A 26,429-nucleotide genomic window follows, 5' to 3' on the forward strand; every position below is an offset into this window, starting at 1 on the left:
AAAATTATTAAAATGATTACGCTAATGAATGAAAGTGATGAGTGAAAAAGTAGTAAAACTGATAGCTCTAAGTAAAAGAATGGCAAGTTATTGACATCAAAACGACGAGTGGAAGAAGGTCATATTGTATTACGTGCCGGAAGGCCTTTCAGTTTTCTAAAATACATATTGCCAATAGTTACGAATCAGTTGTCTTCGATTGAGAGAATTTAATGTTCATAAATCACATATATATGCATGTATATAAGTTTCTCCATTGTAATCGACAGGCCTAACGTGTACGCGATGCAGTTGGGTATATCTGAAGTTAGTTTATATTTTTCTTCTTCTTTTCCGTTGGTCTAGCATATATTGAAAAGAAAATTTCATTTGAGGCAATCTGCGATGTGATATTTCTATGTAAAAGATCAGCCGTTGAATATACATTTCGTGCAATTTTATTTCTGGTCTTAATTATGCGATTTAGGCTTTACGGCTTGTATATGATATAGAAAATGAAGAACGTGGTGTTTTTCAGTTCATTAACGATGTAGAGAGCACGTATATGGTCGTCGCGTCTCTGCGACCCTTACAAGCTATCGACCGAGAACGGAGAGGGGAAAAGAGTCAGGGGAAGAGATTGCGTGAGAGAGAGAGAGAGAGAGAGAGAGAGAAAGAGAGAGAAGATAAGAGGCGAAAGAGGGAGGTATTTGCTATCTTTCTTTAAAGATTCTGTATTGCTCCTCTTTCTTGAAGGAATCCCACCAAGCTTTAAAAAAAGAGAGAGAGAGAGAGAGAGAAAACGCGCGAAACGTTTGAAAAAGGAACGAAATTAAATCGATCGCCCTCTGAGCTCTCCGGCAAATATAATCTCGAGCGCTTGGCATTCTCCGTGTTTCAAGATATTACGTTTGTTGTGTCTCACGTAATGCAACCTTAGGTCGTTTAAATATGAAATAATTCTCTTTTCCCTAATGGAAAAAAGATTGTATTATCTAGTCCCGTGAGAATAAAAAATAATTTATCTCTATAAAATGAAATAATAGATGAATCGAGTTAGTCCGTGAGCGGTCTTCGTAAAAGTCACGTTGCCGTTCTAGCACAGCACATCTAAGACTTCGTTCTCAATCACAGAAATATATCCACGTCGAGTATGGGGACAATAACGACGCACTGACCTTCAAGTCGAGATTATACTCCAACGGGAGTCGCAAAGTTTGAAATGGGAATAGTTTTCTCTAGTAGATCCGACCGAGTTAAGAACGATATAATGTTATAAGCTGCAAATTTAAGGATCTTTGTTAGATTTTTTTCGTCGATTTACAAAGAATGTAAAAAAAAAAAATATATTTACGTATCGAGCGTAAAAGAATGGCGAAAGAATAGCGTGTCGCAAAAAAGGTAGAGGTTTACGGCCCTGGAATCGGCCTCGGGGTGGCTGCTAACCGTCTCTCTCTCTCTCTCTCTTTCTCTTCCTCCCTTTCAACCCCTCACAGCGGAGAATGTTCTCTGCAATTTTCCAGCGACGCGTGCCAGGCCTATACATACATCAGGCCGAGTAGCGCGAGAGCGAGCACCATTGCTGCTATCGATCTACTGCGGAGCAATGGAGGCTGCTGCCGAGAGTATAACGTCGAGGGGAGAGAAGAGAGGGTTGAAAGCGACAAAGAGAGAAAGAGGAAAGGAGAGAGAGAGAGAGAAGGGAACGACACGACGGTCGGTCATATTCAACGAAGAGAATATGTTCTGTCGTGGCCATTCGAGTTGTTACGTGACGAACAAACTCCCTTACTCTTGCATTGTTATCTCCCTCACTACTGCATCTATTACCGATCATAATAAGTTTTTGTTCGATTCAAAGCTATCAGCAAAATTATTAATTATCATTCTGACCGAGGGAAATAAAAATTTGGAAGGATTTGTTGGGAAAAATAGAAATCAGCCTATTGCTCACGAGGAATTTTTAAATGATCGATGTATACGAAACGTTTCTGATTAAAATATGATAATTAGAAGAAAATAGGCGAGGAAGTACGATCGGCAGCGAACACGCGATCGCAAATCATCCGTGAAACATATAAGATATTTTCGAGGGACGTTAAAAAGGTTCGAAAACGCAAGAATCGAATAAAATAAGGGTGGAGTCGAGCACGAAGTCGAGCATGGAGTCGAACAGTACGGCAACCTCGCAGCCCGATAAGCCGCCATCGTGAGGACGGCGGCATCGACCGCAGCCCTAACGCTGCAATGCGACGTTGCCATCCCAACGGGCAACAACCCTCGACCAAGGCGCTATCGTTGTGCGAGCCACCGACAAATTTTCGCGGCACGCTCCTGCTTCGTGCGCTCGGTCATTGGTCGACGCGGACATGCGACGATCAGGGCCGTCTACGCTACTTTCATTGCCCGGCTCGACGATCTTTACATTTTTCTTTCTTTTCTACGACATCTTTTTTCTTATCTTCCTTTGTCTGGATCGCGCGGAGAAGCATATATGTATATTCTTTTGAAAATCTCAAGAAACTTTTTCGTTTCTCCTTTCTTTTCTTCTCTCATTTTTTAATATACTTTACGAGCTAAATTTATATTACACAGACAGTAATTATATATACGTATGTGTTCGAAAAGCTTTTTCTCTAACGCATGCACACGTTCGTATGTACGATAATGTATATATGTATATATTGTCATAGGAAGAATACCGTTCGTATTTCAGCCTTAATTTTTCTCTTCCTTCCGAGTACGACCAGACAAAGACCATCTACCTACTTGCACAACGAATAATTATACGCGCGTGATTACACCCTTCGATCTGAAAGTCTTGTTCCATTTTCCGCTCTAACGCTAACGTCACACCAACTCCGATTGCGGATGCCTGCATATTTAATGGTACCACCCTCAAAGTTAATTTTCATTCTCTCTTTCTCTCTCTCTCTCTCTCCCCTCCCCCTTTCTATCTTCACATTTATCTGTCTATTAGATAAAGTTCACGAGGGAATTATTGAAATACGGCATTGAAAATATTGAATGGATAAAGAAACCCAAATTTCGGAATAATCCTATATCGCAGATCAAAATTTCATCTAACTTGTTTATGACGATCATCGATCGTGAGCGTTTGAACAAAAGAAGAAACAAGAAACCGATTCCTACGCAATCCGGACTTTGAAGATTCTCGAGAGAGAAGAATCTTTCCATAGAATTGAAGACAACAAAAAAAAAAAAAAATTTCCGAGGAAAATCTCGATTCTTGATTTTTATCGGTACTCGTCGAGATTAATACCATCGTAGTCGGCTTTGAGTCAATGGCTAGACGCTAAGAGATTGGTAGGTGTACGAATGACGTATGATATTTAAGAAAGGTGTGAATGTGTGGCAATCGCAGTTTGACTTTCCATTTTAATCATGGAAGATAAATGATACACGCGAAGGCGAGCCGGCGTTGATGCGATGAAACGATGATCCTTGCGGATTTGATTCCGCAAACTATGAATAGCGTGGAAAAATGAATACCGCGAGAACACACTTACAGAGCGAGAAGGAGAGCGTGCGAGTGCTAAGAGAAAGAATGAAAGATAACCAGCGTCGATGTGTATAAGGAAGAAAAAAGAGAGAAAAAGAAAGAGAGAGAGAGAGAGAGAGAGAGAGAGAGAAAGAGAGAGAGAGAGAGAGAGAGAGAGAGAGAGAGAGAGAGAGAAAGAGGATTGCACGAAACTGAAAGCAATAAACGTGAGTACCTTTAGGAACGGCCAGATATAATCGAAAGAAAATGAAGAAAAACTAAGAATCAATTTATAAAAATCACGTAACATTTTATTAAATTTCTTGTTATCCAGTAATAGATGCATGTATTGTGTACGTGTTGTTTTCTTGACTCTTAAGTTTTGTCACTTTTTAATAAAATATTTGGTACCATTTTTTTTTTTTTTGTAGGATTTCTTAACATTAGACCACAATCTGTCTGTACTATTTTGTTTTGTTTTTTTATCCTTTTTTTGCCGCTCTGAGAAACGCGAATTGGCCATTCGCAGTCGGATTTCGATATACAAAAGGAGGGTGGCATCTTGCCGTTAGTTATTTATAAAAAACTTAAGGGTCGTACGGTACAAAAATAAATGTTTCGGAAGTAGGACAATGGTGGACGGCGGCGTTCTCATTGATTCTCGTAAAAATCCACGCCGCTCGTCTCGAACTCGCGGAGAGACATATAAAATATAAAAAACGGTGCTCTGCGTAATATAATATATATGTATATATATATATGTATATATATATTAATATAAAAAATAATTCGACAAAAATATATTACGGGATAAAATATGATTTTTTAATAAGTAGTTGGATAGAGTGTGTGCATGTGTAGCGTATATACGCGTGTTTGTATATGTATTTCTGCTTCTTACCGAAAACAATAAATCATTATCTTTAGACATTCGCAAATGACAATAATGATAATCGGTATGCACTATGCCATTTATACTATCGGTATATCGGCTATAATAAAAGTAATCATATGTTATAAAATCGTAATCATAAAAATAAAATAGTGATAATAATAATAATAATAATAATAATGATAATAATAATAATAATAATAATAATAATAATAATAATAGACAATAATGAACATAATAGTAATAATCACAAACATGATTATATCAAAATAGGATCGTCGGGTTGCAATAGTCGCGCATGTTTGATTCTTGTTTCCTCCCTTCGTCTTTGCTCATTCCAAAATATGCGATGTTATTCCAATTTACTTACTCGCTTATCTTTGTCGTACTAAATAAATCAAACATAGCTTTTAAACAACCGGACACAGAACACAGGGAAGAAAACATAAGTACACGTCATGTGAAAATCATATTATATATTAAAATATTCATAATAATAATAATTAATAAGTCATAATATATTATCGCATATCCGCAAAATTACATAAAAAAATATAGAAAATAATAAGCTTGTAGCTCTATTCTCACTATCCCGCTCTCTCTATAGCTTTCGTTCTCCTTTCGTACTGTCTTTCTCTTCATCTTTTTTTTATATTTACGAACCTTATTTTCTTTATCATTTTGCCGAAAATAGCTCTGCTATGAATCTTTCTTTCTCCTTCTTGCTCTCCTTTCGTTTCACTCTCACGCTAGTGATTATCATATCGTTTTATAGCTACACGTATATCGATACACTAATTATCATTACCGTTATTTATCATGAATATGTCATACGTATATATATATATACACACACATACGTACACGCACACACATATATATATATATATATTTACGACATACATCGTGCCATCAGGGTAAAATGGGTGCTAGTGAATAAGTGTTCGCGCGTGTTTTCCGCACGTGCGATGAGTGTGTGTATGTTTCTGTGTAAGTGTTCTGCGAGCGAGGGGGGAGTCTTTCCTCTATATCAAGTAGTAATATCATTCGTGGACGCGACGTGGTCGCGCGAAGGATTAATCTCGCTCTTTTCGAATGGTAGATATCTCTTGCGAATTAATATCGATTTGCGAAGAAATTGCGCGTCAACGACGAGGCGGTATAATGAGAGAGAATATTATGACAAAAGAAAAAAAAAGGAAAAAAAAAAGAAATATGCAAAAGTATCAGAAGAATCGTCCGATCGTCTCTCAGTTCCGCACAAAGCTGCAACGTGATTATTGCTAAGTGAAAGATCGACATTATCAATGATTGCGTAGAGAATTGCAGCCTCGTTAGTTGCACGAACGAGACGATCCGTCGTTGGCTGCCTCGTCGTTCTTCTCGAGAATGAAGGAGAGCCACGATTAAAATCTCATTAGCAACGCAACGCGACAATGTTTCAAGAAATACTATAGAGACAGTAAACGAAACCGATTGAATAGGAGAAGAGTACGGAGAGTGCACGTGTGTTTTTTCCTTTTCCTCTTTTCTTATTTTTTTTTTTTGTTTCTTTTTTCTTCTGTCTTGAATAACGCGTCTTGTGCTACCCTAGATTTTGAGAGAGATCTTCGCCGCATTGCCGACTCGCGGGTCGACACGCGTTTTAAAAGCGTTTACTTTATATTTCAGAAAAAAAAAAGAAAACAAAAATGATCTGTCGATAAATATTAAAAAATTAATAATGATCTAATAATAATATTAAAATTAATAATAATAATAATAATAATAATAATAATAGTAATATAATAGAGAATAATATTAATCTTAATAATGATAAATACACAATGAGGTTTATAACATATTGGACATAAAATATCTTGGCTACATATATTAGAGTTCTCTCGTTATAGTGTTGTCATTTTTTCTTTCTCTCTCCCTTTGATTGATCTTCGCTCGTTGCATCACGAGTGATTTTGAAAGAACGCTCTATGCACAACATTCAATATATATAATATAATTAATATAATAATAATATAATTAAAAAAATGCATAATAATAATAATATTAATAATTTTCATAATGATGCGATAACTACGATAATGCGGTATATGCTTTTATACGTATGTTTGCAACCAAGTTAATCGAGGAAAATCTTAAGAGATTTCAAATCAAAGATTTTCCTGCTGCTCACATTCGACTCCTTTTTCTTCGATTCCCTTGAAATATCTTTACGTCACCTGACATCCTAAGAAACACGGACCCCTAATCACCCAATCTCTTCATGTCTTTTCGATTTCACTGTAGTAATGTCGTAATGCGCGAGATCAATGTTCTGTTTTACTTCTTTACACCTACAACACACATCCTGCATCTATTTTTACGACAATACGTGCGTACGTATTATTTTTTTCCACGTCATTCTCGGAAAAAGAGATCTCGGATGCTCATGATTTTCGGTGTTTATGCTACAATAATATTCGTATGATGATAATAATAATAATAATCATAATGATAATCATAATTATAATAATATAATTATAATATATATATATATATAATATATATTTATTTATATATATCTATATCGAAATACTGATTCTCAAGTCTCGAAGCGGTTGCCATTCTCGGATCGTGCCTGATAAAGCAGACGATATTCATTTCTTACTCTTCACGATGACGAAGGAACGAAAAAGGAAGAATGTTCTTCGAGAGAATACTCGAATAGGGCTGACGGCGACCCTTCGTACCTCGTCTATCTTCGTCGCGTATTCCTCCTCGATGGCGAGAGGACGGACGAAATAAAAAAGGCCGCTTTCGAGTCGAAGCACGTGGAAAGAGCCCTTTTTCTCCTTTTCCTATTCTTCTTCTTTTTATTTTCTTTTCTGAGATCGAGATTGTGGGCTGAGAGAGTGACCGTCGTAATCGCCTCGATCGAAACGAATCGATCGCCTTTTCACCTCCTTCTTCTCATCGATCTTTCGATGTTTTCACTTTTCGATCGGCGATTACGACGTATTCCATTATCAAGAAAAATTCAAGTTAATTGAGTAGAGGTAAGTGAATTCACATGGTAAGGCGTTCGAACGTCGCCTTCGAACCAAGTATGAGCATAATGTGTAGATATATGTATGCGTGTCCAAGTATATGTATCTCACGTAACGCGAAGATCGAACGTAATTACCGCTTGGTACATCCTCCAACGCATTGCCCTTATATCTTTATTCGCAAAGTACGAACATATTCTACGTGTTATTATATACTTTTATATTATATGTGTGTGTATATATATATACTTTTTTTTTGTAATATACATGTATATAATAATATATTAGATATTCGAACTTTCTCACTCATATCCGATCACTACTCATTTTATAGCTTGCAGAATGGAAACGTGTGGAAGTTGGCTTGGTAAATGAGATAACAACGAAAATTGGCAATGAAAGAACAAAGTTAATAAAAAAAAAAAAGAAATAAAGAAAAGTAAAACGAACACGAACAAAAAATGAAGAGAAAAAGCGTATACACGTTGAAAGCACTAGAAATCGAAATCGAACGCGAGCCGTTTTTCCAATTAGCTGCTTGGATTTTAACCCGGTCCGTTTTCGCACAGCTTCCCCTCGGATCTTCGCATGCCATCTTGAGAAGAAGAAGAAGAAGGGAAGAGAAAATGCGCCAAAGAGATAAGCTACGAGCCGTTTATCGAGGGAAAAAGACCGTGTGCTCCGGTACCGAAAAATACGATCTATGATGCACGATCGAAACGCTACATTAAATACAATATATCTATATGTATATACGGTTCAATAATAATAATAATCATGACAATAATAAGTAATCATAATAATTTTAATAATAATAATAAAAATCGGATATACCTATTCAATAGAATATAATCATATAGTAAATAGAGTTAAATTAAGCAACAACGGTCATTTTTGTCTCTTTGTGTATGTGTGTGTGTGTGTGTGTGTATGTGTATTTATTTATTTATATATGCATTTATATATATACATACATACATATACACATACATATATACGTATATATATACACATATATATACATATACATATATGTGTATATATATATATATATATATAACTATATCCGTGCCGTACTTGTGTGTGTATGTATGTATATATATATATTTATATATATGTATATATAAGTTTCAATAGCTCTATAATTAAATTATTACTAACTCTATATGCATTTTCTGTTTCTTTTTTTTTTTAAGTTTCTCTTATTACTTTGCCATCTATTTAAATCCCTATTAATCTCCCTTACGTGTAGTTATTATTATCTGAGATATGTATCGTCGTGTGGGTGTGTGCCTCACATTCTTTAATCTCGCATAGTTTCTCTTCTTTTTTTTTTATTCCTTTCCTTCTTTACACTTATTTTCATTTTCCTTCTGTCTCTCTCACCCTCTCTTTCTTTTTCTCGTCTCTCACTGCGTCGATCACTGCCCTCTCATTATGAAATTCGAAGGATGGCGGGGCCAAGAGTGGGTGTTACAGGCAGTTCACATAAATGTCAACGCTACGTTCGACTTTTTCGCCCGATAAATCGATCCTTCTCTTGCTTCGCGAAGATCTTCCTCTTTTTTTCATCGATAAAATTCAGCGTCTTCTCGATCATTCCTGTAGACTACATATTGATCTGTCTTTCAGTTTCTCCATCCTGTAATACGGTGCATGTGTAAGTGCGTGTGGTTTTGCGTCAATAGTATTTTCGTCCTGTGATTCTTCTTTTTTTTTCTCTTCCTCTCTTTTTTTTTGTTGTGTTACTTTCGTTTTCATTTCTCTTAATGACTTGCTTCACGCTTTATTAGTTTTTTTTTTTACTTTTGCTTTACGAAAATGGCAGTTATCGGTCACAGCCAATGGGCTATTAATAATCATTAAACTTTACGTCTTTTTTATTTTTACATTTATAGTTATTATATTCATTTAGCCTTAGTCACGAGGTCTCCCATTTAACGTGCTTCCTTCGTTCTTTTTTCTCTGCGTTTTTTTGTCTTTTTTTATTTTTTTATTTTTTTATTATTTTAAATTAAATAACGTCTCGCGTAGACCTGGCCCTCTTTCGCGATCGTACGCGCATTCCTACGTCGGTATCCTGCGTTCGCGAAATGGCCCCTCGCGGTTTGGCAAGGACAATGGCTGCGCGGGAAAAACGCACTGCGGAGAAAACTCGGAATTTCCGAATGTTCCGCAAACTTCGGCTCGAACTTGACTTCACATTAACAACGACGAGAAATAGGCTTTTGATTTACGTATGGCACAATAGTTCGTACGAATGTTCTCCCGCTCTTCGCTTTGTCCCTATCGACAAAGGACGATTTCGCGAGCCGAGGACGAAGTTCGAACGCTCTTCCTCCTTCCCTCTTCTCATTCTAATTTCGAGAATTTCTCTCCTTCGTCGAACATCTCTTTCCATAGATGGGACCGTAACGCGACAGGGTCCGGAGAAAGAGAGACTATCTTTGCAAGGAAACGACTACGAACTACGAAAACGACAAGAACGGTGTCTACGCGATGCCAGAACCTCGGCCAAAGTGAAGGCTGCTTGATTATAATGCGCGTAGTATCGTTTATGTGTTTCTTTAATTCAGCAGAGTCGTCCCAAAGTCTAGCGGAGGTTCTCGACAATCCTTTTGTGCTATTGTAACGGCAATAATATTAATAGTAATATTAGTAGCAATGATAATAATGATAATGATGATTATAATAATAATACAAGAAAACGCAATAAGATAATGAAATAAAAATAATGATAATAATAGTAGTGATAATAATAATAATAGTAATAATAATACGGGAAACGTAAGACAATAAAATAATAATAATCATCATGGTGTTAGTAGTAATAGCGATAATAACTAAATAGTGATAAGAATAACTGTTAGTCGAAAACTACACCGTTCGTCATTCGTGTTTTGCCGCAATCCTATTGAATTTTAACAGATTTTGTTCGGCAGTGTCCCTCGAACGCGAAAAGATTTGTTAGCGACGAAAAAAGATGAAATTTCGAAAACGTAGGAAAAAATCGAATGAAACGTTCGAGAGAACTTGCGTTGGTACAAATTGTCTCTCGACACTTTTGTCGACGGAGTGAACGCAAACGAGTCGTTGCCCAATTTGTAGTTTAACGGCTCTTTGTATTGCGTCAATGTGCTATTGTTCTTCTATTTCCTCTTTCTTCTCGTCTCTTCCTTTATATATCTCTCTCTCTCTCTCTCTCTCTCTCCCTCTCCCCCTCGGACACCCTTCGTGAAGCGCGTCGACGTTTTGAATTTCCCGCCACGCTCCGAGTTCTGGCAACCGTCCTAATAAACCGCCTCTACGCTCTCCCTTCGGCAGGTCTGGTATTTTCTTCCTCTACCCTTTCTCCTGTCTCACGGTAATTAATACCGCGTTTCACTTTCGTTTTTGAAGACGCTTCTTCGTTAAATAATAAGATGTAATAGTAAATTCTTCGCTCATTTTATATGTTATATCGACTACTAGTCACTCCATACATATTCGCCTAAATGTAATATATACGAACGCTCGTCTACGCGTATATGTGAATACCTGTATCTGTATGTGACCGAATGTGTTGTGTGGTGTTTTTGTATTATATATTACATATATGTATTTCGAGAGCACACGATATAATTTATACACGAACGCGTGCGCGATCTTAATGCCCGCGTATCATACGAAAAAGCTCGTCTTCCACCTCGATATCTCCATTAAAACGCGGATTACCTTCCCTTCGAAACGAAGAACCACCGTATTTCAACTTCTGAATCAGACTTTTTCAAAGCGAGCTCTTCGCGTTGCGTTACGACAGATTATCTGTCACACGAGATCCATCTGCGAGCGTGCGCACGCGCGCGCGTGCGCTCACCGACAGCGAGATCCGCGCGATTCGGAACGTAGTTATACTAAAGAGAATACTTATAAATATATCTTTTTTATATGTATATGTATGTATATATATATATATCATATAATATAATATAATATAATAATATAATATATATGTGTACGCGTCGTCACAGAACCTTTCTTTACGCATTTATTCTTCTGTTTTCTTCATTTTTTTTCTTTTTTAATCTCCTTTATACTTAACATAGAAAAAATATAGAATTTGCTTTGCCACGAACTTAAATATAATAAAACTTTTTCTCTTTCTCTCTTATGTGAGCGTCGTTTATAATATATAAATATAAGTTTTTGTGTTTGTATGTATACATGTGTGTAAGCTTCGTTCGGAGTCTCAAGGTTGTCTAATATAACGTTCTCATCTATCTATGAGTGTCTCCTTCGGGTTGCTGTGCGCGTGTACGTGTGTTGTTCGCGTGTATTCGTGTACGAATAAAGGAGAAATTTCTTGTCCTTTTTTTTTTTCTTCATGAGTGTATACGTCAGCTAGATAAGTTACGAGAACGCGTTCGAAGGAAGAATTAAGAAAGAAGAGAACGATATAAGTGAACGATGCTACGCGTTATAATATATGAGTCGCGAATATAATACGAAAAGAAAACGCACGGCGGACAAATGAACGAAGATGATTTATGCGAAAATGAAAAAAGAAAAAAGAAAAGGAATATAAAGAAAGACACCTCGAAGCAAAAAGAAAAAATAGAAGGAAAACTAGGCAGGAGCGTGTTCGGCTCGAGCGATTAGAAAATATATCTTCGTTTTTTATCCGCCATCGGTGGATGATAAACACATCTACTTATGTGTGCCCGTATTTCTGTGTTTATATACATACATAGTTTTATATGTATATATTTATATAATATACGTTATTTGCAACATAATATTTATTTTTATATATATATATACACATATGTATATATATATATATATAAATCTCGGCTTGTATTTCGGAGCTGCGACCGAAGCGTATCACTATTTTTGTTCGACGCGAAAATGAACAAATGGCAACATTCGACGACGAGCGGCTCTCGTCGACGGAAAACGAAAAAAGATAACGAAGCTTCGTTTCTTTTTCCTTTCGCAGGGCTAATCGTACGCGGAACTTATTAAAAAAGGTTAATCGTCAAATATATGAATCATTTATCTTTTCCGCGAAACGAATTCGAACTGACTGCATCGAACATCCTTTTTCGATCTTTTCCGTGCAAAGTCGTAGAAAGAAAGAAGCAAGTTGCGAAAAATAGAACGCAAAGACGCGTGTTTACTCTCGAAATCAAAAGAACGAATTCGGGTTTAGGGCGAAAGAGGCCCTCGTCTTTTCTCTAACCGGATTGCGTCCTGTTTGGAGAGAGACACAGAGAGAGAGAGAGAGAGAGAGAGAGAGAGAGAGAGAGAGACAGAGAGAGAGAGAGAGAGAGAGACAAAGGACCAGGGAGATATATATATCGATAGATAGATGGATAGATAAGTAGATAGATAAGTGAATAGATAGAGAAAAAGAGAAAGAGAGAGAGAGAGAGAGAGAGAGAGAGAGAGAAAAGAGCGCAATATAGTGACACATATTATATATGTATATATCTATGTAAGTTTATATATGCATATAGCTTCCGTATATACGTCTATATAATATAATGCACTGTAATATAATAATATAATAATTATGCCTCTTGAAAAAAAGCTACGTATGCGCAAGTCTACGCTTAAAACGTGTGATTCATTTTTCAAAAATTCTTTCTCGTATTTGAAAAGCTCAATCACTATCACGAATACCAAACTTTTTTTCTCGCTTGAAGGTCGATGCCTACGATACCTCTCGACGCTTCATTTTCTCCTTTCATCATCTTTCTCTCAAACTTATTCTTATTATTATTATTATTCTTATTATTATCATTATTACTAGAAATATTATAATTACTATTATTGTTATTATTATTAATATTACTACGTTATTATATTGTTATTCGTTAAATGAACGCTCGTAACAACTCGATCGAACCACCCGTCGTCCCGTCGTCAAAACGCGCGAAAAATACAAAATCTACATCTCAATAAAATATCGTCGCGTTCGCCGAGGCCGACGAGCACGCGCAAGCGCGCGTCGTCGAACTCGTCGGATCACCATATATATATATATATATATCCATATATTTATATATATTTTTAATATATTAATATTATTACTATTATTATTAGTGTATCAGTGTTATTATTATTATTATTATTATTATTATTATTATTATTTATTATTATTATTATTATTATTGTTATAATTATTTCAATTGCTATGTCGCTTATATAAATGTAAGATAATACTCTTAGTAGCGAGGGATGTCGGGTGGAACAAGCGCGTTTTACGAGTCGTCGTACGAGCTATGTTGCGCTTTGAGGGACACGTAAGCATCGTTCTCCGTTCGTAGAATATATTTCTCTTGTTCTCTCTCTTTCTTTCTCTCTCCCTCTCTCTCCTCTCTGCCTCACTCTTTCTCTCTCTGTCTCTCTCTCTCTCTCTCCCCTTCTCCCTCACTCTCGCGTCGTCCTTCGCTTCGCACTCAAGTTTAATAATTACTCTGCGAAATTATTTCCATTGGCTACGTAGCATTTCGCGCGAAACCTCGAAATCACGATCAGGTGCCCTCGACGACGAAACGAGAGATCGGACATCACAAGATTCCTGCCGTTAACGTTGTCTTTCTTTTCTTTCTTAAATTATCGTCGTCGAAGGCACGTTGCCGATTTTGAAAAATGCCGCTGCTGGAAGAAGTATTCTGTCGAACGTGATCGCGTTTAAAGTGGCACAGACGAGTATCGTTGCCCCGTATTGAAAAGGATGTACGCTATTAAAGGTTTTTTCACGCGTACTTCGATTCGAGAAACTCGCTCGGAAAAGATTTATTTTCTTTAACCAACTGGAATGACTGATCGTTGAAAATGAAAGAAAATTTCGTCGAAAGGTGGAACAGATCCGAGCGATTTTCGTTCAAACGCTCGAATAACAAGGGTGGAAGCCGAGACGAGATCGTCAAGAATAAATAAGACTCTTCGAAGGAGAGAGAGAGTCGCTCTCCGCCGAAAGTTTTCCGATAGTTGACGAAGTAGCGGAGACAAGGTTCCTCGAAGGAGGTCATACTCGTAGGGCCGAGTCGAAGCTCTTCGCCTTCGAAAAGCTACGCATTGAGACTGGAAGAGAAGGACGCGACGACGACGAGAGTCTACTAGTATTTTTTTGTTCTCTCTCTTTCTTCCTCTCTCTCTCTCTCTCTCTCTCTCGCTCTCTCTGGTTTTCTCTCGTACTAGCTCTCTACTCTCTGCGTGATAAAACTTAAAAGCTGACTTCGTTGTATCCGATCGGGCACTGGGAACGAGACGACGTATCAGAAAGGTCGAAACGTTCCTGGCGCGTTAAAGAGATTATTGGCAGCAGTGGAATTGAGAGATTGTGCGCGTCCGTCGTGCTTGTTAGCGTGCGGGAGCTGTGCTCGGGTGCGCTCGGGTGCGCACACGGCCGTTTATGAGAAGATGCGAAGCGCCTGTAGAACGGGCCTGGAGCAGACGGGGCACATCGGAGTGGAGCTCTCGCAGACCCTGTTGCCGCAGTCGAGACAAAATAGATTGTGCCCGCAGGGCACGAGGGCGGCGGTGACCTCTTTGTCGCCGCATACGACGCACTCGCGACGGCCACCGGCGCTACCGCCTCCTAGAAGGGAATCCGTCGGCGACGCTGGACTCGCCGATGCCGGAGGCGAGGGCCTCGAGGGTAGCGCGACGCCGGGAAATGACCAGATCGAGGAGGCCGAGGCCGCCTGAGACTCGAAGGAGGGCGACTCGCCGAGGCCCTCGTCTCTCTCGAGACCGGCTCCCCATATCGCTACGAGATCGTGCAGTCCCGGTGCTCCGGAGCTGCTGGAGGAGCTGCTGCAACTGCCGCTGGAGGAGAAGCCGCCGCTGGAGTCGTTCGAGTTCGAATTGGAGTCGTTGCAGGGTGTCGTTCCCGGTGGCACGAGGCAGCCGAGGATCGAGCCGAGGCCGCCGCGGCAGAGAGCACCCAAGAGATCCTCCTCGGCGAGACCGGTGCCGGTCCTCAGGGCGATGTGTCCCTCGATCTCGCGTCTCGCGGCTTCCACGCTTTCCGGCAGGCCCGTCACCTCGAAGACCGGTTCCTTGTCGCGACTCGGCGTCACGATGTACGTGTGCGTCTGATGTTGAATCCTCTTGATCGTCGCTCCCTTCGGTCCTACCACCAGACCTACTACTCTGTACGGTACTCGTACCTGGATCGTCACGTGTCCCGGCACCGAGGCCGGTGGACCGGGCGGTGCACCCAGCAGCGCGCCCAACGTGCTCTTCCTCGACGCTCGGATCTGCGAAAAGTGCTCCGCCGCGGAGAGGATCTCGCGCTTGGCGCGCGCCACGTCCTCCTTTCGTCCGGTCACCACGAACACCGGCTCCTCGCCGCGTACAGGCGTTTTTATGTAAGTGTTCGTTTTCGCCCGTAGAGCCTTGATCTTGCAGCCTGCAATCAGAAGAAGAATCGTGTGAGCGTTAGAGGATACCCTTGCGTTTTCAGGGGAGAGCCAGAAAATGAGCCGGCCCGGGGAATAATGGCCGGCTCGTCGACGAGCCACGTCGACGCAACGAGAAAAAGGAGAAACAGGAGGAGAATAAGAAGAAGCAGAAGACGAAGGAGGAGTTCTCGACCCGTTCGGCTCTCTTTCTCTCTCTCGGACTCTGGCCTTGAGCCGGCGCAATGCTAGCAATGCAGGTGAACCACTCTTCTCTCTCACCTTTCCCCTGTGCTCCCCCTTTTTCTCTCTCCTTCTCGCACGCACGCACGCACGCACGCACGCACGCACGCACACGCGCGCACACTCTTTCATTCAGTTCACTCTCTCCTTCTGTACGCCGACCGGAGAGAGACCGAAAAGGCGTCACCTTTTATCGCGAACCGAGCTCTCTCTCTCTCGAAAATCCAAAAAGTAATATTCTAGCGTTGCATCGGCTGTGACGACGACAATGTTTCATTCTCTCGCTCGTATAAAGCACGACGTCTCCTGTCTCTCGAAACTCTCCGTAAATGACGAGTTCGACAGACGCGACTACTAGACGCGTGTCCTTCCACGCTCGTCACGCACGTCTGCTCCGAGTCGAATGGCGCCCTCGGCGAGGAGTCCTTGCATAACGCGACAATGTCACGGACGTTCTCGTCTCTTCGGGGCCGCATGCTGCAGCATAATCTTGACATCGATACGGGCTCGCGAAACACCACCGCGATTGGTCGCGGTTTAACCACGAGAAAGGGACTCTTAGCATAGTTGCTAAAACGCATCTCGTCATAAGCGAGAGAACGAGAGAGAGGGAGAGTCGCTCGAGGTCGATCGTCTGGTGGGCGTTCAAAGCGTAATTACCGAGAGATCGCTAATCAAGCAGCTTTTTCTTTTAATGTAATTAAGCCGTCCTTTGAATGCTCACGAAGATACTACTCGCGTTGTCGTCTACGAAAAAAATATTTCACGTACGCGATGAATCCTGCTCGATCTCTCGTATCTCTGTCGATTTTAACGCTCCAAAATCGTCTCTGCTTGCAACGAAACAAAAGATTTTTAACGATAAACGATGGGATTAAGACGAGTTAAACAGACCTATCGTCCCTGTTCTAACTTGGTTTAGGATCACTCGCAAATCATTCGTGCAGATACGTTCGCTAATTACGTTTGTGGTTTTCTCGATCAGTCATCGAATGGGAAGCACGTATTCCGAGCGTGTTACGAACTTTCTTCGGTTATTCGATTTACGACTCGTCGCGAGACAGAAAGGAAATTACGCGAGAATACGAGCACCTTCTTAGGTTAGGAGGATGAATCTTGTTTCGGGATACATCGATCACGTTTATTTATAGAACTCGTCGCATTTTCTCTAACCCCATCTGTCGACCGGTTCTTATCCTTAAATATCAACTACTCGTACGGGGTTGGATGGGTCGTAAATAAAATTCTCTTTCGATCGCGAGACGAACGCATGCTAGCTTTGCGAGATAGTCGAACGAAGATTACTCGACTTCTCGATCGATGAAACGTAGCGATAAAAGAGAAAGAAAAGTACGAGGAAAGAATTTTTGTTGCACGCTCCAACGATTTTAGATCGCAAAATCGGATAGAGCGACTTTCTACGAGGTTTTCCCACGTTTTGCGTAATTCGCCTATGGCCAAACGGGCGTCGATCGCTAAATAACTTGACATGCAAATGAAAGGAAGGAAGGAAGGAAGGAAGGACGGAAAGAAGGACGAAAGGAAGGAAGGAAGGAAGGAAGGAAGGATGGAAGGGCAGGTGGAGAATCGTACGCGCGCACGTGGGTCGCAGGTAGGCTCCAAAGATCGAAGACCTGCGAAGGAAAAGAAGAAAGAGATGGTGCTGGAGTAAGATGAAGAGAATAAAGAGAAGAGGAAGGTTGCTTTCCTCGTGGTCGATGGTGACGACGATGGTGTGGTATGGTGTGGTATGGCGTGGTATGGCGTGGCATGGCATGGCAGAGATGGTGGTGGCTACTAGGATGCAGAAAGAAGAGGTGGGGCGTGGGTCGTAGACGGTTGAAGGGCCGCGGCCAAGGTGAGGTGAGACGGGGAGGGAGAGAGAGAGAGAGAGAGAACGTGTACGTGTGCACATGTCCGACTGTCTGTTGCATCGTTCTTTCGTACGTAAGTGCATGGATGTGTACGCGTGTCCGTGGAAAGAGAGAGGGGTCGCCGGAGAAAACGCAAGACTCTTTTGCCTTTGTCCGTCTTCTCGGAGAGACCAGAGAGGAAGAACGCGAAGAGAGTATCTCCAGAGAAGCCTATTTCTCTCTCTCTCTCCCTCTCCCTCCCTCCTCGTTCTTTCGATTTTAAAGAGCCTTTTACAGAGATTTTACTTTCGTAATTATTTTTTACATTCGTATCGATCGTAAAGAAAAAATATCTAATTCCAACATCTTTCAGTAGGCATATTAAATTACAACGCTATATATATTATGAGCTTTGAATCGCGTTATGTTCTCTCTAAACTTATTTGTTTTTTTTTTTTTAAAGACGCGTGTTATCCGCGTATCGGACGGGCGTTCGACACGCACGACGAATATTAAGGCAAATCATTTTCGCGACGCGTCACACTTTCAAGTGACGTTGCTAAAATCTGCAGAAGCAGCGGTGGCGCCGGCAGCAGGGCGGTAGCTTCTCTCTAAAGGCCGCAGGATCAATAGTTACACGCTTCTATAGTCGGAGACTGCATTACACGACGGCGCCATGCACTGCGTGCAACGAGCATAGGCATACCTTAGAGAAACGCTCTTTCTTTGATTGAAAAAAGAGAAAAAGAAAAGGAAAGAAAAAAGTGTCAATGTCGCATTCATTCCAACTCGCGTTGCTTAGAAAGATTTATATCTTTTTACCATTACTTTGTCGTTATTGTTTAATATTAATTCAACGTCGTCCGTCGTCAATTTTTGCAGCTACTGTACTTTCCGGGAAGTCCTCGGTAGGCGAGGACTTTCGAAGAAAAATTCGTTTGAAAGGGACAGGAACCCGCGGGCCATCTGTTCGGGGCTTTGCTTTAATTACGGCCTCTACACCCAACGACCGCTTTGGAACGAAACAAGCTCGCTCGCTCGTTCGTTCGCTCTCTCTCTCTCTCTCTCTCTCTTTCTCGTTTCCGAGGATTCGCCGGCGAGGGTCGCTCAGCTTCGACGGAAAGTCGATCGCAGAAGAAGCAGAGAAAGGAATTCCGACTCGTTCCACGGCCGACTGACTGACTCTCCTTCTCGTTGCGGACGACCGATCAAATTTTCAATCGCGACTCTCTGTTTTCAAGACTCGTACACGCTCGTCCGAAGAAACACGTTTCGTAAACGTAGGAAAATCTATGACGTCTGAGCTATTCGTCTACCCTGGCCACGGACAAAGGAAAAGCAGGTATCGAAGACCCTAAACACGCACACCAAGAGAACGTGTTCAACGTTCTCTGCGTTTGCTTAGGAGGCGTCTCAACGTTTTTCACAACGTGGTATCCGCTCGTTTCCGAAAGCCTGTTTTACAAATACGACGATGTTTTAATTTGTTCTTCCTACCGAAGATCAAATACGTTCGAAACGAATTTTTCCCTTTGACGTGAATACAATGCACGTTGCGATCGTTAGTAGGCGATAGTATCTCGATCGATTAAATATTTCCTATATGCGATAGTATCGTTCGTTTTGAAGAAAATGACGATATCCGGAGAGAACGGAGAAAGCGAAAAAGAGGAGATTTTGTTTAAGGGGCCTTACGGGCCTTTAAGTAGCGGTATCCTTTGCCGACTCCGAAGATTTCTTTGGTAGCTGGCCGCACGAGCCGCGTCGGGTATCACGAGTTTCTCAGGCAGGTCAGTGAAACTGCGCCGTCAAGTTGAAGGCCAACACCCCCACGATACAACGGCCGAGCACCACCGTCGCTATCTCCCTCTCTCTCCCTCTGTCCCTGTCCCCCTCCCCTCTCTCTCTTTCTCCGTACCCCCACCAAACGTGTCCTCCTATCCTCCTCCTCCTCCTCCTCCTCCTCTTTTACCCCCTCTCTTTCTTCGAGCGACCTCGCGCGCGCCGGAGGAACGTCCGAGGAAACACCAATAACGCCAATAAAGTCGGGAACGTGGTCGTCGCGGGGACAACGCGGCTCACGATTCTCCACGTTCGCTTTGCGCTCGTCTTGGCATCGCCAGAGTCCGATCGATCGAACGTCGGATCCTTGGAATCCCTCGCCTACTCGCAATCCGATCGCTGCATTTCTACTCTTTTCAACGTTCTCGAACGTTCTCTGTACGCTTTTCGCGACGTACCTATAGCCAGAGAAAGAGAAAGAATAGGTCTTTACGACTTTTACGAGAAAGCAAATGAAACGCCTTTTTCTTTCCTCTGTGAAACTTCTCCGAGGATAGGAAGAAAGAAGCGTTAAATTTATGCAAAAATAGTATATTAATATTTTCTCTCGCATTCCCTCTCTCTTTCTCGCTCTCTCGTAACTAAGGAAATTGCTTTCTTCTCTGTTTTCCTTCGTGGACCCTCGAGAAAGCCAGAAATTCCAGGTTCCTCTCGAAATAGATCGATGACACTCGGCCGAACGATCTCGCGTGCGTGCGAACACGTGGACGCAGTCGAGCATCTCTCTCTCTCTCTCTCTCTCTCTCTCTCTCTCTCTCTCTCTCTCTCTCTCTTCCCGCGAGTATAGTGGTTCGTTCGCGCGCACGCTCGAACGCCCCGTACTCGCGCCTCACTTCGAGGCCGATGTCTCTGAAATAACCGAGCGAGGCTCACTCGCCGGACAGGGGAATAAGGTGCAATGCACGCACCCGTTCACTGCGCTCGCTTCTCTATCTATCTTTCTCGCTCTTCTCGACTCGTGCACGCTGCTGCAGTCGCGTCCAACACTGTTTCGAATGGCAGTGGGGGTCACACTATATTAAGATTGAACTCCACTGACACTGCCGCCCAACTGCGTTCATTCTCCTCCGATTCTCCCTCCTATGCCTCCTTCTCTCATCCTCTTATACGTCGCTCGTCCCTCGCCTTTCGACCTGCCTCTCTTTCCTTTCTCTCTCTTTCTCCTCCTTCCCCCCTCCTCGCCCCACCTCTTCCTCCTCGTTCTTTCTCCCTTTTTCTCCTACGCTCCGAGCCTTCTCCATTTCCGTCCATCCACCGTCTACTATTACTACACTAGTACTGCTGCTACTACCACTACACCGATGAAACATCGACGCCACGACTAACACCGATATGCTACGTATATGTATACGTAACTCCAAGCCCGGCCTGCTATCTTCGCGATAATGCATCCCTGAGCGAGCGTTCTCGTGCTAGCAAGGGTCTTCCAAGGTCTAGCGATAGAAAATCCAGATTGTGACAGAACGTTGTTTTTCCTTGAAAACGAGTCCGAGCTTGAATCGGTCGCTGGTGTCTTTTTACGAGGGAACGAAAAAATAAGTGAATTTTCTCTCTTTCTCTCTCTCTCTCTCTTTTTCTTCTTCTTTTTTTACTCGTCGAGTATTATCGAGATGGAAGGAAGAAGGTGTTCGTGACTCCTTCGAGTCCTTCCAGATTAATGGCTTATCTTTGAAAAACAAGTAGCTTGTTATAGAAAGACGACGTTTAGAATTTCATCGAAATATATTCGCTCGAAAATTCGTAGATCGCGTGAGAAGACTCGTAAGATGGCGTACGATGCGAGCCGATAGAACGAGCTAAATAATAGGACCTAAAGGGTTACTCGTTACGCGTTAGGAATTCCAACGCGTCTCGTAGCCCCGAAAAGACGATCGTACTTGTAAGACGTCGCGCGACGCGCAAGCAAGGATTAAATTACGACTTTGACTTAGTTATTTTTACCTCCGAGCGCACGTCGAACGCGTTTACGCGAGCATCCAAAGTGCGTATCTTATCGACGAACTTGAAGAATACGAGAAATATAAATAAATTTTTAAAGGAAGCTCGCAACGCGTTAAAAGAAACGACGTCTTGCATAACGTCGAAGTGTAACGACGACTCGATTGGACGGTAAACGAATAATTGGAGAAGAACGAGAGAGAGAGATATGCGTATATATATATATATACACGTATATAGTCAAGAAAAAAGTAATACGAAGAACGACGTTCGATTATAATTACACGATATTGGATGTCACGATATTAACGAGCCACGGCGGATATAATGGGACGTGCTGGCCACCATGGAAGAAGGCACTCCGACCAAAGTGCCTCTCTCGACGACGGCCACTCGAGAGGCCGAAGGGTGAGTCACTCCGCCGATCGACCTACCTCAAACTCTTCTCCGCCGTTAGAGAGCGGAGATGTACAGTGCGGTCTAAGAAAACTCTAAGAGAGGAGAACTTCCTCGATCCAAGTTGCTTTATATTTTCCAGTTTTCTCCATCCGCTGTTTATTTATCCATCTTTTTATCTTCGCGTCGACCGAACGACAGAAGAAACAAAAAGCTTGGACGGTCCTTCCTCCTGCGAGTATAAAAAACGAACGTCCTTTGGTATCTTTTTGTAGTCAGGATCGTAAGGAACGTCGGCGAATAAGGACGATCGGTCGAGGACGTCTACCCTCCGCGTCGTCGGCTGGACGTCATCGTCGACCCCAACGAAGCGCGGTCGATCGATTAACGTCGAGCCATTACCGACGCTCTCCTGACCTCGAAGCACGCGCGCGGTTAAAAAACATCGGGTACGCGCGCGACCCTAAAATCGGGACTCCGTCGTTCGAGAGGAGACCCTGCCCTGTTCCGTGCCGTTCGTATCAGCTGTGCGCCTTGAGCACGACGATCGCTCGCCATCGAAGCAAAAGCCGGGGGAAAAAAGGCTGCGTGTTCGTTCCGCTTCTTCTCTCCTCCGACGTCGAAGGGCTCGAAAAGGGCGGCTATCGATCAGGCCTCTCTGTCTCTACCTAGCAGTCGTAGACCCTCCTAAAACGTTGTACGGCTCGCTTCCTTTCGTCCTGCCCTTACGTTTCTCTATTACCTTCGAAGTACCCACTTTCTTTTCCCTAAAACGAAACTCTTACCGTTCTTTAATAATATTTTACCAGCGTAAATTCTCCACGAGTAACAATACCGGTTTGGATTTCGTTCAACGCGAGGCCGAGAGCAAAGACGCAAAAGCGGATCCTCCAGATCGTAGTCCTTTCCTTTCAGGAAAGATCCACTCTCGTTTCGGGCCCGCATCGGCAGTCTCGTTCCCCCTATTTCGCCAGAAGCATAAAACCTTCGGAAACCTCGAGAAGCCGACGTAATTCGAGGCCCTAGAGGGGCCTCTTCTCTCTCGACCGACCAGACGAGCAGCGAGCTCTCCTTTGTTCGCCTTCCTATGCTACTTTTCTTCTTCCTTCCTCTCTCAATCGCTTCTACCAACGACCGGTAAACTCGTTTCGGATGCTCGTCGTTTTATAAAACAAACAGCTCGAAACGTTATATTCGAAAATCTCGCATAAGAGCTCCGCGGACACGCGACAAGTAATTACGCCGCGGAGCAACGAAAGAGCGTACAACGATATATATAGGTATAGGAGCCCTATAGATATATTTTCCGTTCGATTTAATTAATTAAACGTCGAAACGTCGGTGACAAGATCCATTTCGATAAACGTCGAATACGCTGTACGCTATACGTATTCGATCGGCGAGAAAAAAATCCAGGCTACCTCCTAGAACGATGAACGAGGGCGGGCTGAAAAGTGATTTGCGAAATTGATAAAAGAATGCCGATTAAACGCGATAGGAGGGACTTAAAGTCGGTCGTTTAAAACGATCGTGCGAAAAAAATCTCGACTACCGGGAAAGAGGGAGGAACGGCGAGCCTGCGAACGGCGAGCACCGAGACTTCGAGTTCCACCGCACGACTAGGGTTTCCTGTTTCTGCTCCGTGACCAGCGACGAGTGTAATTGTTTTCACGACTCGCCGCGGCTTCGTCGTCCGTTGCTCCGCTCGCGCCTACATGACGACGTATCGACTCTTAATCGTCGATAAAACGCGAGAGTCGATTTGTTATTCCGTCGGGCGAACGGTCGCGGAGACGCGCGAGACAAATTTATACCTCGCGGATACGCGTGTTCCTCGATGATGTTAGAAACGTACGCGCCGTACGGTATCGACGAATCGCTAATTATTACAATTGGCTACGAAAATTGTCCGGAGATAGAAATTTTCATAGGATTATCGTTCGCCGATCTACCTCCGTCGTCGATAAGGATTCCCAATCCACTCGGACGCGATCCGAAATTAAGTTAAATTTTATTATGTAGCCTTACGCAACGAGAACTTCTCGATCATCGCTTCGGAGAAAGGTTGACCCGAAAAGATTTCGTTCGTTTATTTCGAGAAATAAACGAGCGTTTGATAACTCCGACTTGAGAATGCTCAAACGTTTACGTAACTCACGTGTTTCGCGAGATGAGAGTATCGTGAGTACGTATATCCATCTTCTCAAACTATCGCGTAACAAAGACATACGATTTTTCCATCGATCGGGAGAAAATGGAAATCGCTGGATCTCGTCGAAAAGAAATAAGGTCACCGGTATAATTATGTAACGCTTTTGGTCAAGCTCGTCTTTTCGCCGTGCAACCCTGCCAGAAGGATCTCGTTCGCGAAATCGAGAGATCGATTACGAAGAAAGAAATCGAGAGAAAAGACGTTTCGCAAGGTCGCAAGAGGCCCACGAAATTTTTCATCGTAAATTATTTTTACGCGTCACCCGGTATATACACGTGCTACGCGATACCGATTATCGTGGTGGACAGCTTTGAAAGAGGGAGAGGGAAACAACCAAGGTAAAGTAATGGGCACTGGAGCGAGAAAGACAGAGCGAGAAAGATAGAGAGGAGGAGGGAGAGAGAGAGAGAGAGAGAGAGAGAGTGCACATTCACGTCTGTGTATCTACGAGACTTGCGCATATTTACAATCGTAAACCGTAAAATGCGTCGAGTTACTCTGGCCACGTCGTCGGAACGTTAATGGCAACTCGTCGGCTCATTCATTTTTACGCATAGACCTTCGGCGTTACTCGAAAAATTTATACGATTCGTACAGTCTCTCGACCTAAAAATCCACTAAATCTTAAGTCTACCTGGAAATATATTAATCGACTCGATGGTGGAATTTGGTCGACACGTTTTGACTGTTTATAAACGTTTATTCGATGCAAGATGTAATCGAGGAAAAGGAGAAATCTTTTTGTATAAATTTGCTCGTAGAGAGATTTGTTTTGAAAGAGAGAACATCGAGTTAAGAAAAGTAAACGCACGGGATGAATCTTATTCGAGACGAATTTTTAATCAAATCCTCTTTTGAAAAACATTGGCGCATTCTTCTTTATCGATGTTCCATAGACAAAATTAGACTTGGTTAAAAGGATTATTTCGTATCTATTATAATCGTGTATCGAATTGCGCAAAAAAATGAAGGATACTTCAAAGCAAACATGAAATTACTACGATGTCTCCATATGTTTGAGCATAAAGAAAATGTCACCTTTCACAACTCATCGATGGTGTTACACGTTCCGCCTTGAGAAATATTCTCGTCGGAGCTCCGTGAAACTTTCGTTTATTCGTATTACCGCAGAAAACTATCGAGGAGAACTTTCTAATTAATTTATCTATCGTTGAATTTGCGTTTGTCGTTCGGAGATTTATAAATTCTGATCGTGTGTAGGAAACGAATCAAGAGGCCTGAGACTATTATCCAAACGAGGCTTATACCGAAATTAATAAACTAGGTTTAGAGAGAGTCGTCGGTTAGCCAATTTCCAAATATGGTCGAGTTTGAATATGATCAGCCTCGTTTCTTCGAAAAGAAAAAGAAAAAAATAATAATAATAATAAATTGTCAAACCGAATCGATCTCTAAATTTCATATATTTATTTCTCGTTGGGTCGGTCAGCAACGCTCGAGACGAGAACGTTCGATCGAGGGGGTTAATATCTTCGGCAAAGCCTTTGCCAGTCCCTCCGTTCCGTATCGACCGAGAATGGTCGATGTACAGGGTGACGAGAACGCGCGCTACAACGTACCTTCTCGCATATAACGGACCATTTTCCGTCTGACGCTCCACCCATTTTTTTCTAGCATTATCATCGTGACTCATCTAGAAGGCGCAGCGTGAGGGACAAAGAGAGAGGGGGAAGAAAGAGAGAGAGAGAGGGAGAGAGTAAATGAGAACGACGAAAGAAAAGAAAAAACCTGAAAAACTCGTTTTTCCGATCTCTCGACGCGTCTCGGAAAATGTGTACGAATTTTCGTGAAAAATCGACGAAACATTCTTTACGAGTCGTCCGAAGGAAAAAAATAAAGAAACGAACGGATCGAAGACAAAGCGTTGATTCCGAAGGGTGGATATCGAAGATCGAATTAATTATTCGTGTATACGTAGGACGGGCTTACTCAACGACGTCGCCCAACCCTCTTTGTCGTTCACCCTCGAGCGTCGATCCCTTCTCGTCGTCGTCGTCGTCGTCGTCGTCGTCGTCGTCGTTGTCATTGTTGTATAGCACGCACATACGTGAGGCACGCGTGGCTTATCGATCTCGCTCGTAGAAACGAGCCCTTCTCGTTCTCTTTCCCTCTCCTTCCCCACCCCACCTCTC

General features: G+C 42.3%; 1 protein-coding gene across 1 annotated transcript in view; it reads right to left on the reverse strand.

Moving 5' to 3' along the window:
* LOC127071953 (RNA-binding protein MEX3D) overlaps nucleotides 1-26,429 on the reverse strand; it is a 64,659-nt gene that overhangs the window by 14,660 nt on the left and 23,570 nt on the right. Inside the window, exon 2 of the mRNA XM_051011835.1 lies at nucleotides 1-15,803. This exon is cut by the window's left edge and continues 14,660 nt beyond it. Coding sequence (XP_050867792.1) covers nucleotides 14,800-15,803 — 1,004 coding nt within the window. The 3' untranslated portion in view covers nucleotides 1-14,799. The remainder of the gene's footprint in view (nucleotides 15,804-26,429) is intronic.

Source organism: Vespula vulgaris, chromosome 1 (assembly GCF_905475345.1).
Source record: "Vespula vulgaris chromosome 1, iyVesVulg1.1, whole genome shotgun sequence".
Classification (NCBI taxonomy): Eukaryota; Metazoa; Arthropoda; class Insecta; order Hymenoptera; family Vespidae; genus Vespula; species Vespula vulgaris.